Genomic DNA, 18,876 nt, shown 5'->3' on the forward strand with positions numbered 1-18,876 from the left:
CCCAGACGAAATGAGCATTTGTCACCTGGACTTTCTACACATGACAGAGGAAGTGGAAGTCAGCAGCTGAAGTGTCTGGGAAGACCCCTGCATGGGAATGGTGAGAGTTACCCTGGCACCGTTCTTTGGAAATCTCAGGGCTCTGTAAGCTCTGAAGCTGTGTCGTAACTCCTCCCGTGGTGCTCTCCCTTTCTTTTGTGTAGGAGAGCTGGAGTTCAACTCCTTCCTGTTTCCTGCCTATGTGCTGCCTGCCTTGTCCATGGCCCAATGGGCTTTTATTGCTCACACCCAGATTGGTACGTGTGGATATAAGCCTTTGTTTACGTTTATCTTTTGCTTGTGGTGACAGCTCATAGCTGAGCTTGTGGTTAACAAGACACACAATAGCTGGAGATACAGTACTCTGCATCACTAAAACACGAGCTTTGTGGCAGCCACGAGCCCAAGGAACAGCGAGTTTCTGTGTTTTATTTCTGTGCTTGCTCCCATTGCCCCGCGGCCCTGTTGTGGTTGAAGCCGGTGGGTGGCTCAGCACCACGCAGTCCTTTGCCCACTCCCCTGTTCCCCGTGGGATGGGGGAGAGTGTTGGGTGGAAAAAGAGAAGTAAAACTCATGTTTTTGAGATAAAAGTAGTTCTGAATATATATATGAATGTATTGCAAGTGATGTACAAGCAATGGCTCACCACCTGCCAACCACTGTCCAGTTAGCCGCCAAGCAATAAAAGAGAGTGAGATGTACTCTCATCCCCTTCAAAACTCCTTCCACTTGATGGCATATAGTATGGAATATCCCTTTGGCCAGTTTACGTTAGCTGTCTTAATTCAGTTCCCTCCCAGCTCCTTGTTGAGAGCTTTGCTGAGAATGGCCTTGGCTCTGTGCAAGTTTGCTTGTCAGAAACTATAAAGATCAGGGTGTTATCGGTGTGATTTTTCTCCTAGAACCCAAACATAGCATCATACCAGATACTCTGAAGAAAAATCCCTCCCACCTGAGACTAAGGCAGCCCCCCAGTGTGTGTGCCGTAAGCCAGATAGGGATGCAGGTGTTGCATTTCCCTGGCAGCGTTGGCCAGGGATGCTGGAGAGGTTTTGGTGCCCAGCTTGGACGTCGCAGCACTGCTGTGCCTGTCAAAGCGGCATGCTGCGTGCTCTCCAAGCAACGAAGCAGCGTTTCATCAACAATGTGCCATGCTATTTCCTGGAACCTGGTGTGTTTGTGTCTCTGAGGCTAGGTTTACCCTACGAGCTCTTCTTGCAATAGCTGTTTTGAATTCCATTGCAGGCGTGTGAGCAGAAGTGCTTTTCCCCTTATGTTCTGTCTCACAGTGTTTGCCCATGGTTGGTAGAAGAAGGAGCTGATGGAGTCAGCAGTAGATTCTGTTGGCTTACCCTCTGTGCTTCATCCCTGGAGCTCACTGCTGCACAGAAGAGTACACGCGTGTTTATCCCAGGGCTGCAGTAAACGGGAGCCTGGTTGGCATAGCACTGAGCAGCACCTAATGGGCTCTGCAGAGGATGGCTTTGCAGAAGGAGCAGGAGTGCCTGCGTCCACCTGTATCCTGGGATACGTTCTGGCAGCGATGCACCAGCTGTGGCCACAGTGACTGAATGCAGGGCTTGGCTTGGGGCTGCCGTGTGGCACTTACTGCCCCGCCGTATGCCTGGCAAAGCACAGCCACCCCTCGCCCACGACAAGCGTTTGTCTTAGTGTTGTGTTTCATGCTGTCTCCTGAACCTCAGGAACTGGAGGCAGCTTCCCCACAAGAAGGGGAGAACAAAATGAGGTCATCCTGGAAGCAAAAAGGCAAAAATCCACTTGGGAAAGAAATGTATATAGCAGTCTCGTAGCAGTTCTGTGTTTCTCCCGTCTCTTCCTTGATTTCCTTACGGTGAAATAGATACGTGCTGTAACGTGCTCTTGAATGAAACAAAGGACTCTAGTGTGGATTTTATGTAGGCCCTGCACTGCAAGGTATGCTGCTGGGAGGAAGTGTCCATCTGCCCGAGGGTAGGAAGGCCCTGCAGAAGGATGGCCTGAGGCCGGTTGTACGAGGCTCAACAAGAGCAAGCGCCGGGTCCTGCGCTTTGGTCATGATGACCCCGTGCCAGCTTCTCCAGGATTTGGCTGAGGTAGAATTCCAACCGCCCTCTGATTCTAGACTGTTGGAGTGTTGGAATCTTCTGGTCTTGTGACGTGGTCTTGCTTCCCCACCTTGTCTGTCATGGTGGAGCAGCCTGGTGGCCCTTAGTGATGTCATAAGCAGCTAGAATGAGGGGAGGAGCAGTGCCTGCTGCGTCCCTTCATTGGAGCGCTTGAGCTCTGACTGAGTAGCTAGCTTGTTGCACTTGTGCATCGACTGAGTACCTTCGTTTTCACACCGTCTTGTGCAGCATCTTGTAGGTAAGCTGAGACAGTGTGAGATAGACAGGTGGACAGTGAGGTGTTGAAAGCTGCTGGCTGGCGGAGCTGGTAGTGTCATGCTGCTTACTCTTGACTATCAGACATAATTTTCACTCAGTAGCTACATTCCAAAGCATAGAGGTGGCATTTGTCTCAGGGCTTTTTCCTTGTCTTCTTTGTTAAATTGTGCAAGCTCACTGATCAGCTCTTTCTCTCTCCTCTCCCCGCCCTCTGCCTTCTCCTTTGATGCAGCTTTTGCTCGCGGAAGAACAGAGCAAAGTGACAAGAAACGGCTGCGGCTTCAAGGAACTTGTTCTGATCTCTTGCCTGGTATGTGCCACACGTTGTCCCCCCCGATGTGGTTTTGCAGCCTGCGTCGCACCGTGTTTAGTAACACAGCCTCATCCAGCCTTGACAGGACACTGGTCACGTGTAGAGTTATTCCACTTTCCCTCCAGCTCAGCCCTCAGAAGGATGCTGTCTGTGATGCTGTGACCAGCTAGTCTTTAGGAAACCAATCCCTTAGGCAAGGAGTCCTAGTCCCGGTTTGTGCAGGGCTGCACAACGTGACCATGAGCATGCGTGCTTCGGCTGCGTGTGCGCACGACAGCTGTGGGGAGCACAGCAGAGATGCAAGCAGATGAAATCCGTGTGGAAGGCTGCGGCCGGCGCTGGAGGTGAACTGGTGGGAGCCGGGCGCTAGGGAGCAGATCCACCCCCAGCAGTGACTCCTCTCACTGCCCTGCTACTGTGCTGTCGGAGTGCTCTGAGCAAGCGCATCTGCTGCTTTGTGCCGGAGTCCCCATCTGCTAGCAGAGGGATAGCGACTTGGTAAACTGCTGCGTAATAGGCTGTCTCGTTTGAATTGACTGAACAAAGTGGTTGTTTCTAGAACACCTGCCTATGCCAGTGGGTAACTGAGGGTAGTTCTGAAGAAGTCTCTCTTTTCAGTTCCAGCTTGTCGTGCCTGCTGTGATGGGCATCGCGTGCAGCGAGATCAGCTGTGGGCCTGACCTGGCACAAATGGAGGTAGAGTATGAAGCTCTGATTGGTCTTTGTTCTGCTGACTTGAGCCGGCAGAGTGAGCTGCAGATGAGCTCTCCTGCTTTTCAAGAGAGGGAGAATCCTTCCAGCTTTATCGGTGTCACTGAAAAGCTGCCTGAAAAGCTTCATGTCCTTGCTACGAGCATCTAGATGGCCGTGGACGTTATAGTACCGACAGAATCAGATCGAGCGTTATAAACATGCAGAAGCTTTTTCCCCATCCTGCTTGGATTTTGTCACCCAAAGACCAAGTTCTCATATTCAGTAAGTTAAGGGAAGCAGGCACTTGTAGTGAGCCAAGGATTGGGTCAGTGGACCAGCTCCTGTGTCCAGTCCATGGCTGAGGTCTCCAAGCAATAGGTTACAGGAAGCAAGCAGACTCTTACGCTCCTCTTTGGCAAGACAGTACTGCAAGCGTGGCAAGTTTATAAAACTCCAGGAGTCCTCTCGGTTGGGGTGTTTGTCCTCTTAGTCTGGGTAGAGAGAGACGCATCTTTACATTGCCTGGCCATACTGCTGCACACCAGGAAGAGAAACAGCTGTTATTAGACTTGCAGTTTCTTGTTAAGCACTCATGATAAGGATCTTTCTCTGCAGATGTGCTCCTTGCTCTGAAATTGTCCTCGTTTGTCCTCAGCTCCTCACCATGGCCTGTGCTCTCTGTTTCAGACTGAGAACAATGGGAAGCCCCTGCTGATCCACGAGGAGTCTCCTGTAAATATTCCAGCTGTTGCTGCTGCCCATGTTCTTAAGAGATACGTTGCCCAGGCACCGGATGAACTCTCCTTTGAGGTAAGCAGTTAAGGGCGTTCCTAGTTGTCATGTACAGGAGAGTATAAGGTGTGAACGCATCAGGAATATTCTCAGATACCTTCAGAATGTTTGGTGAGGTTGCAGTCTTTTGCAGGTGGGAGACATCGTGTGCGTTACTGATATGCCACCAAAGGAGCTGACCCCCTGGTGGAGAGGCAAGCATGGCTTTCAGGTAGGCACAAGCTTCAGACTTGAGAGAGCAACTTCGGTCAGGTCGGGAATCTCGGCTAAGAGCTGCGCTGCCTGCACAGGATGGCTCATGGATGTAAACATTTTCCCTGTGTCGGTGTCAGAGATGGTCTTTGTAGGAAACTGTCTCCTCAATTCACTTAGAAGCAAGAGCCTTCACAATATGCATCAGGTCACGGCCACTGAACCCCAGCTTTGGAAATGCAGCAGCTAAGACAGTGTTTCAGTGTCTCAGAGTATTTTGCTTGCACCCATGCAGAACGTGAAGTTAGTGTCTTTTAGGAAGTTACTGCCTGTCAGCTGAGGTAGGGTAACAGACCCTCCGCGTGCTTGTTGCTGCTGCTGGCTGCAGAATGCTGGGTAGCTCGGAGCTGGGGATTATTGCAGCTGCATCTCAGTCAGCAAGAACTTTCTTCTTCTACATCTTCTACAGAAGCAATTATTTGTTTTGTAGGTCTTTTGGCTGCAAATGTTGAATAATTATTACTTTTATGCAGGCCACTTTTTGTTGGATAGTCTTACGGAGCGTCAGGCAAGCACGTTCCGAGGAAAATGTTAGGTGGCTTTTGGTTGAACAGTTCAGGCCTGAGAAATGCTGCCTTCAGTATTGCACCTCTCTTTTTTTTCTTGTTACAGGTTGGATTTTTCCCAAGTGAGTGCGTGGAGCTCATCAATGGAAAAATTCCGGAGTCTCTCCTCAGTTCAGTGCCAAAGCCAGGTACAGATGTTACATTTGATGGTGCAGGGAAGCAAAATGGCGTCTCTTTTTGGGTGTGTTCTGTGTTTAATACCTCCTTTATCCATCCTGTGTTATAGTCTGTGCTGATGATCCTTCAGGCATATCATGGGGCATATGGCTGGTGTTTTGTAGGCAATGAGAATGAAGGAGGGCAAAGGCAGTTCTTCTGCGAGTCAGTACGAGGTTGAGAACAGCCAGTGTCCCTGGTGGACAGCTAGAGGCCTGGTTGTGCTAGTGATATGCTTGATCAGAACGTGACTTTTCAAGAGGATCCTTAATCCTCAAGTTGAGCAAGCCAAGCAAGAGGAGTGCATTAAACTCCATCGGAACGCGCAGAGATTTGGCCCGATCCTCCCGTGTTTATGAGTGGACTTGGGGAAATCATAGAATCCTCCTAGTATGGCTTGGGATGGAAGGGAGCTCAAGGATCATCAAGTTCCAACCCCCCTGCCTCAGGCTGGGCTGCCAACCAACCTCCACATCTAATGTGAGACTAGACCCCACTGCCCAGGGCCCCATCCAACCTGGCCTTTGGCTCCTCCTGCAGGGATGGGAGAAAATCCGTTTTTCTATGTACTTGTTAATGTTCTTCCCGTTTTGACGTGCTCTGTAGAATGTGTTATGCTCGGCCTTGTCCAACTGAGCCAAACCTGAAATGAACTGGTTTCTTCCTGTTGTGCAGTGCCAAAGAAACGCGGCAAGCTCGTCACCTTCCTTCGTTCCTTGGTGAAGGCCCGCCCAAAGAAACCGAAAGAGCGGGAGGTGGAGAAGGAAAGGGTGTTTGGCTGTGACCTGGGAGAGCATCTTCTCCACTCTGGTCGCGATGGTAAGGGACAGCCCGTTCCTGAGATCTTCCTCTGTTGGGCATCTAAAGATGAAAGGGAGGTCATATCTAGCAAAGGGGCAGGTTGGTACCGGTGGAGAAACGTGTAATGGAAGTTGATGGCTGAAAGATAAACTGAGGCTAATGCTCTTAAGAGACAAGCACGTTTGTATTTGCTTAAACCAAAGCCTGTAAGCCAATCCCACGCTAGCCTGAAATGAAGGGAAGCCTTTTGGCCAAGGAGAGTGTCCTGCATATGTTTCCCTGCTCTCCTGGACATGAGATTTCCCACCTCCTTTCATTCCCATGGGAGCTGTGGTGGGACTTGCAGTGTCTCCGGCTTCCCCAGAATTACTTTCTCCAGGCTGATTCCTAGGTCCTTACACTTCTTGAATGCAAGGAACACGTCTGTCCAGTTTCCTCGTCTTGGACAGCTTTCTTCTGTAAGGAAGAACTAAGCAGTAGCCTGGCTGGGCTTAGTGGATGAGATTTGACAGGAGCACAGCCTGAACCAGTACTTGAATGAGGAGCTCAAGTAACCGCTGGCACGTGTTCTTTAGTCCCCCAGGTCCTCCAGAGCTGCGCCGAGTTCATTGAGCAGCACGGCGTAGTGCAAGGGATATACCGGCTGTCCGGCGTCGCGTCCAACATCCAGAGACTGCGGTAAGAGTGCTGCGACTGACACAGCGGTCAGTAGGGGCGTGTGCCCTGTTGTGGGTGCTCAGAGGCCTGCGCCGTGGGGCAGCTCTGTGCAGGCAGCGTGCGCTCAGCAGTGGTGCGCCAGGCTTGTCACTGTTTGATAGGAACACGGGGCGTTCAGCAGACTTGCTGGAGCAGGAAGTTCTCCTTCTGTCCTTCGGAGCACTGGAAGGCTGTGGGGGACTGCGGTGTCACCGCTGCCAGCTCTCATTCCCGTTTCCTCCTGTTTGCAGAGCCCTTTGGAGCAGCCCACACTCCTCCTTGCTGCTCCGGGCTCCTGGCTTAGGATTGTAGACTAGGCAGCCAGTTGTCAGAGTCACGGGAAATGCCTTAGCAAAACGAAAAGGTCTCCTTTTGGAAACATCTCATCCAGCATGGCTCGTGTGGTGCTGGTGACTGAGTGTTCATTTTCTCCTGTTAATCGGGAAGCCCTTCCAATGCTTGATTATATTTGGTGTGGCTTTTGACTTGTTTTCCTCTTTCTCAACCCCCCCGCCCGTTTTTGTGTCCTTCTCTCCAGCCAAGAATTTGAGTCTGAGCAGATTCCTGAGCTAACCATCCGCGACACTCACAGCGTGAGCTCCGTCTGCAAAATGTACTTCAGGGAGCTCCCGAACCCTCTGCTGACCGACCAGCTGTATGACAAGTTCTCGGTAAGCACAAGGCAACGTCTTTCCTTTACCTCTTCCCTGGGCCTCTTGGGAGATGGCTGCAGCAGTGCCCCAGCTCTGAGGCCCTTTTTCTGTTAGCCCCGTGGGGTTTACTCGTATGTCTTTGCCACATCATGCATCATATGGATGCCATTTTCGGTGGTCCCAGGAGGCGGTTATTTCCATATTCACAAAGCTTGAGAGAATTCATGTTTTTTGTTTTTTCTTTTGTTTTGTTTTTCTATTCCCCAAGTATTTATAGAATGGGAGTGGGATTGATAGCAAAGTGCACTTGAAGCTTGAGGAGCTGAGCTGCGCAATCAGGCTGTAAACCGGCCCGCTGCTTGGACTCCTTGGCCTTGATGGCACCAGCTGCGTGCCGCTATGTTCCCCAGATGCCTCCTGGAAGGCGTAAAATCTGTCTCGGCGCAGACCAACAGCACGCTGTCCCCATAGTTCCCGACCCTGTGGCAGGTATCTAGCCTGATTTGTGTCTCAGTCCCTTTCTGCACTATTCCAGGAGGCTGTTGGTGCCGCTACAGATGAGGAGCAGCTGGTCAGAATGCAGGACGTCATCCAGCAGCTGCCCGCTCCTCACTACAGGTCAGTGCTGCCCTCACTCTGTTGAGCTCAGCCATGCTGCACTTCAGAGGGCAGTGGTGTGATTCCAGGCTTGTCTCATGCTGGCAACATGATGCCTGCGTATGTTGAAGCAGTTTAAGGCTACACGGGGTTAATTTATTGGGTCGGTTCCTGGGCACGGGGGCACAGTTGGTGCAGCTGGTGGCTGCAGCTGTGCTGTGCTGGGGCTTGGTGCCACAGTGTGGCACTTAGTCAAGTTGGATCTACTTCATCTTCAGTGACAGTAGCAATAACATGCATTGAGGCTTTGCTCTGTGAACCGCAGCACCGCGTGCTCATTGGTGCTGAATATTTGCCTCTCTGATTTTCCAGGACACTGGAATACCTGATAAGACACTTGGCTCGTCTAGCCGGGAACTGTTCCGTGACAAACATGCACGCTAAGAACTTAGCGATTGTGTGGGCTCCAAACCTCTTAAGGTAAACTTCTTTCTCCATTTCAACACACTGCTTGGATCTGTTCTCCGGCAAAAAATGCTATCTACCTTTTTCTCCGTCGAATGTGCTCTTCTCCTGTACACTGTAGTAAGTGGCTGACGGCAGAGCAAGAGCCTGGGCTGTTCTCCAACCGCACGGGCACAATTTCTAGATGACAATTTCTGCCCTCTTGTTTAGATGGGACTGGTGTGTCCTTGACCATCCAGGAGAATTTCTTCAGCGGCATCACCGCGGAAGCCTCCGGAGCCCAATTTGACAGCTTTTGGCTGCAACAATCCAGACTTGGGGAAACTTGGATCTTGGATAAATGACTGCTAAAATCTGCCTTTTCTACAGATCACAGCAGAACGAGTCTGCCTGCGCCAGCGGAAGAGCCGCCTGCATGGAACTGCAGACGCAGTCGGCTGTGGTGGAATTCATCATCAACCACGCAGATGTCCTCTTCTGCTCCAAATACGGATCAGACATGGCAGATGGAGCAGGTGAGTGTCTTCCTCCATGAGCTTTATCTTGATCAGACACCTTGATCAAATCCAGGCCTTCTCCAAGATCTTTGAAATACACTTTTTCTATCGAGGGGACAGCAGACTTCTGGGCTTAGATTAGAATCTGGCATCCTGTTGCTGGATGCTGAGAATGTCCAAGTCCAAACTTTACAATGAGAAAAAAAACGTCACTGTCGTTACGATGTTTTGCATGCAGGTGAAGCTTGATGAAAGTGTGGCAGTGAAGCTTTCTGAGTTCCCTGCCCCCGCTTTCTAGGGTTTTTCTTTGCCCATTTCGATACAGTGAGCTGCTCTTATTAATTATGACTCTGTCCTCTGCCTTAAACATACCTCTGACCACATGCTTATTCTGACCTCCTCTTCTTCTAGTGGCTCAGATAAGCAGGTCTGAGAAAACTATAGCATCTCCCCCAGAACTGTGATGGCTGTGGTGCTGCTTTGTGATCCTCGCTCTTACCTGTGGCTTTCCCTTACAGGGCACGGTTCTCTCTCAGGGCCCAAGTCTGCGTGGGTGTCTTCTCCTGCCACAAAGCTGCTCACCCTGGAGGAGGCACAGGCTCAGAGGCGAGGCCACAGCAGCTCTTCCGTTGTGACACAGAGCAGGGACATAGAAGTGGAAGAAGGCCCCACAGCTGTACAGGGGAAATTCCACACAATCATCAACTTTCCATCTGAAAGGTAAAGAGGACTTTGTTTTCCAGCAACCGTCATCATTGTTTGGGTGGGTTGTGTTGTTGTTTTTTTTTCCCCCATTATTTCTTGCGCCAAAACATGTGGAAGCTAAATTAAAGTAACGGTGCCTGAAGTGAATTGTTGCAGTGAATCTCTGCTCCCTTTGGACTCTGAGATTCAACTAACATATTCGGTTTAGCCACACGAGGCTGCCATTCCTTCCTTGCTGGGCACGCAGTCACGAGATGTATAAAGCCATGCTGACGTCTACCCTGGCCTGAGCTGGCTCTACCTTGAAATGTTGGGGTTTTCCAGCTGTCGGGGCCACATGCCTGAAACCAGTTCCGGTTCTCCTCTAAGCAGAGCTGCTGGTCAGACCTGCTGGCACTAGAAACTAAACTTGGCGGTGAGATGGGGCCGATGAGGTGTTGATGTCAGAGTCAGAGGTGCTTTTGAATTTCCTTTATGGCTGCACGGTTCCTCAGAAAGCAGTTACGCCTGCCGGCTGCAGAAGAGCCATCCCTTAGATGCTGTCCTGTACAGCCGCGGAGCCTTTGCTCACGTGCTCTGCATCTTGCTTGACACAGTTTAGGGGAATTTAGCCAGCAAGACTTCAGGGCTGAGCTATAGGAGTGGAACCATCCTCAACTGCTTGAAAGAGAGCGAGTTTCTAAGCTGTGCTTCAGCGGAAACCAGGCAGTGCCAGGAACAAGCAACTGTTGGCAAGAGCTCAGTGCAGCTCTTCCCTCACCCCGCACCACGCACGACTCACACCAGTCACTGTTTTCTCTCTCCAGACAACGTCCACCCAGCAAGATGAAGGAATCACCAGCTGGCAGTTGGCGTTCCTGCTTCAGCCTGCGGAAACCATCCTCTGTGGCCAAACGCCGACTGCAGCGCAGTCCCAGGGAGCCCTCAGAGACGGAAGTCGTGGTGCTGGCAGGTAAGGGTGCGAATCCAGCTTTCAAAGCCTTGCTTTTCAGCGACATAGAATTCATGCAATACAAGTGGACTTGTATCTCCTCCTAGCGTTCCAACCTATACCTAGCATCTTCAGATCACCCCTGATCAAGAGCCACTTTCATAATTCAGCTTGTGAAAGTTTGACACTAACCCCTGTGTATCCTTCCTAGGTGAATCGAGCCCTTGTCTACCCAGAAGAGCCGGGGCAAGTAGCGATGGTGCGCTGTGTGCTTCCATCGATGGAGGGCTCTTAGGAAGCACGAGTCACTGTGGTTCAGATGACAGCCTTCCACATAACAACAGCAATGGAGAGAAGGAGCTCATCCAAGTTCACGCCCTCATTTCTCCCGGCTGTGCTGAAGATGCTGACCTGAGCCTGCTGGACACCACAGTCACCAGCCTGGACTGTGACCCAGTGCCTTTGCAGTGCAGCCCAGCCCAAGCACAGTCCGAGTGCCCCGACAGCAGCACCTCCACGCAGGAGCAGGTCAGCGTCGCTGAGGAGAAGCCGAGCCTCTTGGAGAGGGACTTAGAATCAGGCCTCCAGCCCCAGGCACCGGGCAGCAGCACTGAGAGCTCTGAGCCACTCTCTCCGTGACAAGAGAGGATGAGTCCCATCTTTACCCTGGACCTCTCACGCCCTCCTGTCTTTTACATAATAATAAAAGCACGCTCGTGCTCAATCAACGCCTTGACTGCCTTCCGAGTCTTCATTCACAGAGACTGGGACGAATGCAACGAAGAGCAAGGCACGCCAGCTTGCAACGCGATGGCTGTGGGGTGCGCGCAGCAGAGCTCTGGGTTTGTTCCCGTTCTGTCTGGCTTTGGGACGTCTGCAGCGAGAGCTCAGCTACCATCTGGTATGGTAGCAAATGATGTTTAGCATCCTGGATGCTGCTCGTGATAATCCCGAGCTTCCTGGCTGTGGCTTTGTGATGCTTCTCAGGGCTTTTTGATGCATTTCGAAGCCTCGGCTGCTCCCTAACGCCTCTCTCCTCCTGCCGTGTCCATTCCTGGCTCCCGACCTAGGAGCTGGCCGTGCAGACCTGTCGTCATCACGCTGCGGCAGGAGGAGCTCACCTTGAGCAGCATCTCCCTTGCCCCGCCCCCTGCGTCTGATTGGGCAGCGGCGGCGGCGCCCCGCCCCCGGGGTCTCCTTGGTCCGCGGTAGCTCCGCCGGCTGCCGTTGGCCGAGCCGCCGTGCGCGGGAGCGAGCGTTGGGAGCCGGCTGTCGGAGGCGCGGCTCTCCTCGCAGAGCGCCGCTCCTGCCGCCTGGGCCGCCCCGCAGGACAGCGCGGCGGCAGCCGGAGCTGTCCGGGCAGCACCGAGAGGGAAGCCGCGGCGCGACGGGAGCGAGTGCTGAGGACAGCTGTGCCGGAGGTGTGCGGGAGAACGGTCCCGGGACGGGGAGGGGGGCCGTGCGGGGCTCCAGGAAGCTGCAGGGAGGCGACGGGGGGGGATCTAGCGAGATCTGAGGCTGTAGGCGGCTGCGAGGGGGTGTGGGGGTTCTGGGGAGCTGGATGATCGTTGTGGTCCTTTTCAGCCCCCCTGCCGTTCTGTGGTTCTGGTAAATGCTGTGGAAAGTGAAAGTGGTGTTTCTGCATTGGATATTGAAAGGGGCAGTTGATCTAAAGAAGTGAGCTGTAGCACGTCCTTAGAAATAGCTGATGTGCAAAGTAAGAATACCGTATACTGTGGAAAGTGAAAGTGTTGTTTCTGCACTGAACATTGACAAAGGGCAATTGATCTAAAGAATGAAGCTGTCACATATCCTTAGAAATAGCTGACGTGGACAGGAAGATTACCATATGCATATAGGTAACATATTTTAGAGACATAGTTACCGAATTACGTGACCAATTCTTTCTCCCAAAGCTGCAACAGACTTTAAATGTTCTAAACAATGTGGGTATAGTATTCTGACCTGGGAAATGTACTGTAAGGTTGTTCATTAGGCCAGCAGAAGTGAAGTCCACTGAACAAACTCTCAAGGAGTCGGGGCCTTTACACAAAGCGGAACTGTCCCACTCTGTGGGAACGTTAGGATGCCGTAGGCAGGCTCCAAGATACTGCCCTCTGTCCTCCTTCCAAGCTTATCTCTAAGCAAGGACAGACGGATGACCTGAACAATGACCCAGTGCAAAGGGCACAAATGCTGGGGGGTAATGAAGCAGTTAAGAGGTTATGTCTATGTTGTAAAGCAGACATCCAAAAGTTACGACCAGATGTTTGTTAAGAAAGCAGTTGTTAGAAGGCAGTCGACCAATTAAGATATTTGTGGTTGGGTGGTAAGGATTTGTGTTTACTTGGTATTGGTACGATTAGTGAAGCGTTGCGAAAGAGTGTGAACCTGCAGTACTCAGCCAGTGAGGAGCCGGGGAGAAAGAGATAAGGGTCGGGCAGTAGGGGATAAAAGATGTAACACTGTTTTCTCTGCGCTCTCCTGCTTGCAGGAGGCCCGCCATTGCAATTGGGAATAAAGATAGATACAAAGATCAGAGAACCGTCCTGGAAAACTAATTGGCTATTTCCAACAACGCCTATAAATATCTTAGATGTGGGAGTCAAAAGGACACGGCTGCAATCTTTTCAGCGATCTGTGGTGACAGAAGAAGGGGAAATGGCCATAAACTGGAGCACAGGAAGTTCTGCACCAAAATGCAAAGGAACTTCTTCACGGCGAGGATGACGGAGCGCTGGAACGGGCTGCCCAGGGAGGCTGTGGATTCTCCTTCTCTGGAGATATTCCAGGCCCTCCTGGGCGCCCTTCCTGTGCTGCCTACTCTAGGGAGCCCGTTTTGCAGGGGGCTTGGGCTCAGTGATCTCTGGAGCTCCCTTGCAACCCCAGTTTTGTGATTCCGTGATTTTATTCATTGCTTCTTGCAGCAATGCAGCGTTTCAGATGAGAGAAAAGCATGGCGGGCGTAAACTGGGTTTCTGTGGTTGGTAAAGCTGTGCTGAGAACTGGGCTGACTACTGCACCTGGAAATGTGTGCAAAGTCTGCAGACACAGAAGAATAACTTTTCCTTGCAGGTTGGGCTTGTCTAAGGTAGGTGATTGCTAGGTGAGCTTGTGCTTTAAAGCATCAAGTTGTATAAATAAGGAAACTTTAAAAGCAAGATTGCCAGTTCTTTTTTACCTAGGTGATTTTTTGCAAGGAGAGATTTGAAATGCTGCTTGCTACTGGAAGATGGAGAGAGGAGAATCAAGTCAAAGGCATGCTGTGCATAGCCACCACGTAGCATCTGCGCCGCTCTCCCCCTGCACAAAGGAGGAGCAGCTCAGCAAGCTTGGCCTGGGCCATGGAAGGGAGCATACAAACATCTGGACCAACCCCAACGGAGCAGGTTCTGCAGGTTGGTTGTCTTCTGCTGTTTGTCTCCCATCCTGTTGCTCAGGGGCAGACGTGTTCTTGATCAGTGCTAATAGGAAACTTTCATGACATTTTTGTTTCAGCTGTCCCAATGCTTTGATCCCTTGCTGCTGGGATGGGGCGTTTGCAGAATGACAACGTCCGGTCATATGTTGGGGATGAGTCTACGCACCGGGGTATGTCTGGCAGGACTGAGGCTTGGGGACCAGGCCAGGTCAAATCCAGTGCACTTTGCTCTCATTCTTAGTGCTTGCTTTTGCTCAGGAGGGTGGGTGGTGAGCCTAATGAACCAGTGCCTGCAGATGGGGTTTGTGGAGAAAGAGGTCCTGCAGGCCTTGTGTGACACCCATGGAGCTATAGTGAGGCTGCATCAGTGTAAAACGCCAGAAATCCCCAGAGGTGTGAAGGTGAGCTGTGGGCACTAGTAACACAGGAGGGAATGTGCATGCTTGGGTTTGGATGCTTCTGTGTGTTTTAAGTGACTGTGATACCACTGCTCAGTCAGTTTGAGTGTGTGGAACAAGTGTGACATCCTTTTTGACTGAGTCCTGTGAAAGGAGTCTGTATGGGAACTGCTGAGTCACGGCCTGAACCTCTGATTTATCACCTGAGGCGAGCAATGAGTCAGCCCTGGGAGCACAGGTGAAAGGAATTCACCTGTGCTGCAGGAAGGGGTGGAGCATGGCTCCACCTCTCCTAGACCCATTTAAGAGCTGACTACCAGTGGGTAGGATCTCTCTCTCTCTTTGGAAGATTCTCTCCACTGGTCTTTCCTGAGCGAGCCCACGACATGTGTAAGCATCCTATGTATTCTCTTTGTCTTGGTGTGCCTAACTCTCTTGCTTATTTCATTATTATAACATCTTAATATTGTTTGATTATATAAAATTCCTTTATATAATTTTCATTGATTATACACTTGGTGAGCCAGGCAGGCAAGCCGAATATACTAAAACTTACACTATGTCCTTTCTTTGGAATTTCTGTAAATGTTCAAGGGGGAGGACACTACCCCCCTAGATAAAATAATTCCAGGGCAGATGCCAGGATTTGCGGGATCCCCTTATTATGAATTGTCAACTATCATTGAAAAATGGGGTCCTCTACGTGTTGTGGGAAATGTTTCCCCATATCGCCTAGCAGATGACTTTCAGGGACTAGGCAATGATACATTAGTCACAAGAGAAAGACAATTAGCTGCTTCTACAGTGGCATGGCCACTGTTAAATGCTTTAAATAATGCTGAAATAAGGAATAATACTTTAGTGAACAAAAATGAACTTTTAAAAGATCATATTGAAAAGTTAGAACAGGAACTTGGCATATTAACAGGAAAAAACCCAATTCTACATCTTCCAATAGGTCAAGTCTGTAATATTTCAATAAACAATGACCAGGCTCCTGAATCAACGGACTGTGTTGATCAGGAAAATAAACAATCTAAATCTGATCTTGAATCTCCAATTTTGACGGATGCACTAGAAGTCCGTCCTGTTATAACTCAAAAAACAAAAAAGGTACAGGACAGATCGGCGGGGGTGCCGCCTGATCAGTGGCCCCCCGTTCAAACCCACTTGCATGTAACAGCCCGACCGTACACAGCAACAGAACTGATGGACTTAGTCCAACGATTTAAGCAGAAAGCTAGAGAAAGTGTGCCAGCTTGGACTATGGGATTCTGGGGCAGAAAGTGTTCTGATGAATGGCCCGGAAATAGCCAAATTGGCCACAATGACCGTCCATCCTGCTCTTAGACAGAGATTATATGCAGGTAATCAATACAATGATGAAAACCATTCTATAATAGAATGGTTAATGGCGGCCTGCTGTATGGTATGGCCCAATCAATCTGATATTCCTTTACGTACAGGGATGTGGTCCTCCATGGAAAACCTTCAAAATTACATCTGTGAATTAGGTGTAAGGGAAGCGATTTATGAAGATGCCTTTGATGGCCCGGATCTGGTCAAATTCTCAGCAGGGATGAGAGACCTAATTTTACAACAAGCCCAGGCATTGGGTATATTCGATCCTACCCTCCCAGCTGAGTTGGATGTCCACGTTACTCAAGATGGCTTTGGTTGGGGCCTGTGGCAACGTCAGAGTTCTGTTCGGACCCCCATTGGTTTTTGGTTTCAGGTCTGGCATGGAGCAAAAGAAAGATATAATATGATTGAAAAACAGTTATTGGCTGCCTATTCAGCATTACAGGCAGTAGAGCCAATAACCCAGACGGCTGAAGTTATAGTGAAGACCACTCTGCAGATTCAGGGGTGGGTGAAAGATCTGACCCACCTTCCTAAGACAGGGGTGGCCCAAGCACAAACAGTGGCATGATGGGTCACTTACCTCAGCCAAAGGAGCAGTCTGTCTTCATCATCCTTAAAAGAAGAGCTTCAGAAGATCCTAGGCCCAGTGACCTATCATTGTGATGCACCAAAAGAAACACTGGTCGCTCCACCAGAGAAGAGTCCCGTTCAGGAGAGGAAATATCCTATCCCTGAAGATGCCTGGTATACAGATGGGTCCAGCAAGGGCAACCTGAGCAAGTGGAGAGCGATAGCATACCATCCTTCGCCTGAGACAATCTGGTTTGATGAGTGTCATGGAATTAACTAGATCAGTTTATGCCCATGACAGGGGGCAGTAGGCCCCTGCCCTCCCCACCCCCGGCCTGGCCCCACAAAATGGGAAGGAAGGGGGAAAAGGAAAAAAACAGCGGCAACAATCTATGGAGGTAAACTTATTTTACTAACTATGATATCGGAATGCAAAATAATACAATATAATACAATCTACCAGTGGGGAAGGATCTCTCTCTCTTCGGAAGATCCACTCCACTGGTCTTTCCTGAGCGAGCCCACGACACGGGTAAGCATCCTATTTATTCTCTTTGTCTTGCTGTGCCTAACTCTCTTGCTGATTTCATTATTATAACATCTTAATATTATTTGATTATATAAAATTCCTTTATATAATTTCCATTGATTATACAGTAGTCCTATGAATTTGAGGTCTGAATTTAAGCCTGTGGGCATCGCCCAGGAGTTGGGGAAGAGTACGAGGCAAGGAAAGTTGGGTAAGAGGATGAGGCTTCGGACCAGGAACCTCTTCCATCGGTATTAACTCTTGCCGATCTCTTTTTGGATTTGGAATCCATGTGTTTTTTTTAATGAAGAACAGACTCATTGTGCAGCTTGTGAGTGAATTCATTCACGCCTGTTAGCTGGTTTTCTTTCCTACATGAAGCTGCAATTGAAATGGACACTTTGTGATCTGATCCCCTCTGGCATGCTCATATCTGCCAAGTTGGCAAGGCCTGGCTCATGGTTTGTGAGTTGTGCCCAAGGTCAGAGAGTTGACTCTTGTGAGCTTGGAGTCATGTCTTCCAGTTGCACGTTGTGTTCTTTCTGTTGTGTTGACCTCTTGAGCTCCAGCCCTAAGTGAGGATGCAAGCGCTACCGCAGAAGGAACGGTTTAGATTGGAAGTGCAATGCAAAGAACTGGAGCCAGCAGGAGCAGGGAAGCGATCATCCTCCTGTGCTCAGCACTGGTGAGTCCTCACCTTGAGTACTTTGTTCAGTTCTGGGTGCCTCACTACAGGAAGGACAGTGAAAGCCTTAAATGTGTCCAGAGAAGAGCAGTGAAGCTGCAGGGCATCTAGAGCACAAGTCTTATGGGGAGCGGCTGAGGGAACTGTGATTATTTAGTCTGGAGAAGAGGAGGCGCAGGGAAGACCTCCTCACTCTCTACAACTAGCTGAAGAGAGGTTATGTTGAGGTGGGCGTTGTCCTCCTCTCCTGTGTAAGTGATAATAGGACTGGAGGGAGTGGCCTGAAGTTGCATGAGGGGAGATTGAGGTTGGATGTTAAGAAAAACTTCTCCACAGGACTGGTCAGACGCTGGAACGGGCTGCCCAGACAGGTGATAGAGTTACCATCCCTGCAGGTGTTCAAGAAACATTAGATGTTGTCGTGAGGGACGTGGCTTAGTGGGAAATATTGGTGGAAGGTGGATGGTTGGACCGGATGATCTTGGAGATCTTTTCCAAGCTTGCTAATTCTATGTTTCTATGAAAGACATGTGCTGGTGAGTGCTTTGCTGGGTGAGCATCACCCTGCTGAAGAGCAGGCAACTGTTGTCTTTGCAGGCAGCCACATCCACAGGGATTGGATGGACCTTAACCTTGTCTTTCACATCTTATGGGCAGTAAGTCATGTGGATTTAAAGCAGGATCTTAGAGGCAACCTTGATTTCTTCAGCCACCAGAGCTCTCCACCATGCTTCTCTGTGTGATGTGAGACCATGCAGAAGTCTGGGTAGGTGAAGTCAGTTGCTCTTCCTTTTCCCCCCAGGGCTGGAAGTAGCGGGGAAACGGGACTGTGGGACATCCCAGCAGTGGGTTCCTACCTCAGCAGAACCAAATGGCTGTTCTGGTCCACGTGGTCATTTTGAGTGAATCTGACACAAATTAGAGACATGAGGGGCCTGTGAGCAAAAAGCATGTGCTGCATTTTGTGGTGCAAGATGTCCTCTGAGCTGCTGCTAAGAATGCCCAGCATGCGTTCTTTTTGATGGGAAGAGGTTTAGCAAGGATTTTTTAGATGAAAATAGATGAAAATCACGTATTTCCTTTTGACTGACCTTTCTTTCATACTGCTTCTTGAAAAGTTACCTTTGGATTCTAAACTAATATTTATTACTGAAGAGAATACATATGCACCCTGCACTTTTATCTGCACAAAGAATCCTCTGAACATCTGTTTACGTGTTTCTTTTTGGCACTGAGATGAAGCTGTGTGGAACATAGGCTTGGATGAATTTTCAATCAGTAGCAGGGACGTGTAATGCTCATCTTAGATGTCGTGCTGACAGAAAGAGCAGAAAGGTACATTTTATGGGGTTGCATGCTGCTTTTTTT

General features: G+C 50.0%; 1 protein-coding gene across 5 annotated transcripts; it reads left to right on the forward strand.

The window, feature by feature from the left end:
* Window positions 1–8: 8 nt before the first annotated feature.
* On the forward strand, window positions 9–18,875 carry LOC149916209 (rho GTPase-activating protein 32-like). 5 transcript variants are annotated; one of them, XM_090149570.1, is made up of 20 exons: window positions 9–100; window positions 204–296; window positions 2,656–2,733; window positions 3,355–3,432; window positions 4,117–4,239; window positions 4,355–4,432; window positions 5,086–5,167; window positions 5,871–6,014; window positions 6,572–6,674; window positions 7,231–7,363; window positions 7,881–7,963; window positions 8,315–8,422; window positions 8,777–8,922; window positions 9,423–9,624; window positions 10,416–10,561; window positions 10,752–13,631; window positions 13,726–13,938; window positions 14,039–15,726; window positions 15,826–17,508; window positions 18,106–18,875. In XM_090149570.1, the coding sequence occupies exons 1-16, from the start codon at window positions 92–94 to the stop codon at window positions 11,177–11,179; spliced, it is 2,034 nt and encodes a 677-aa protein (XP_090005696.1). In that variant the 5' UTR covers window positions 9–91; the 3' UTR covers window positions 11,180–13,631; window positions 13,726–13,938; window positions 14,039–15,726; window positions 15,826–17,508; window positions 18,106–18,875. The 5 variants fall into 5 exon arrangements, with proteins under 5 accessions (XP_090005696.1, XP_090005697.1, XP_090005698.1 ...); XM_090149571.1 differs by having other exon boundaries at window positions 2,677–2,733; XM_090149569.1 differs by lacking the exon at window positions 9–100 and adding an exon at window positions 1,960–2,132 and having other exon boundaries at window positions 107–296.
* Window position 18,876: the final 1 nt, after the last annotated feature.

Source organism: Phasianus colchicus, chromosome 13 (assembly GCF_987193195.1).
Source record: "Phasianus colchicus chromosome 13, bPhaCol1.hap1.1, whole genome shotgun sequence".
Classification (NCBI taxonomy): Eukaryota; Metazoa; Chordata; class Aves; order Galliformes; family Phasianidae; genus Phasianus; species Phasianus colchicus.

Coding starts and splice junctions, on each gene's coding strand:
- LOC149916209 (XM_090149569.1), top strand. CDS start 260: ATGGCCCAATGGGCTTTTATTGCTCACACCCAGATTG. Junction 7,364..7,880: donor AGCTGTATGACAAGTTCTCG/GTAAGCACAAGG, acceptor GCACTATTCCAG/GAGGCTGTTGGTGCCGCTAC. Junction 9,625..10,415: donor ATCAACTTTCCATCTGAAAG/GTAAAGAGGACT, acceptor TTCTCTCTCCAG/ACAACGTCCACCCAGCAAGA.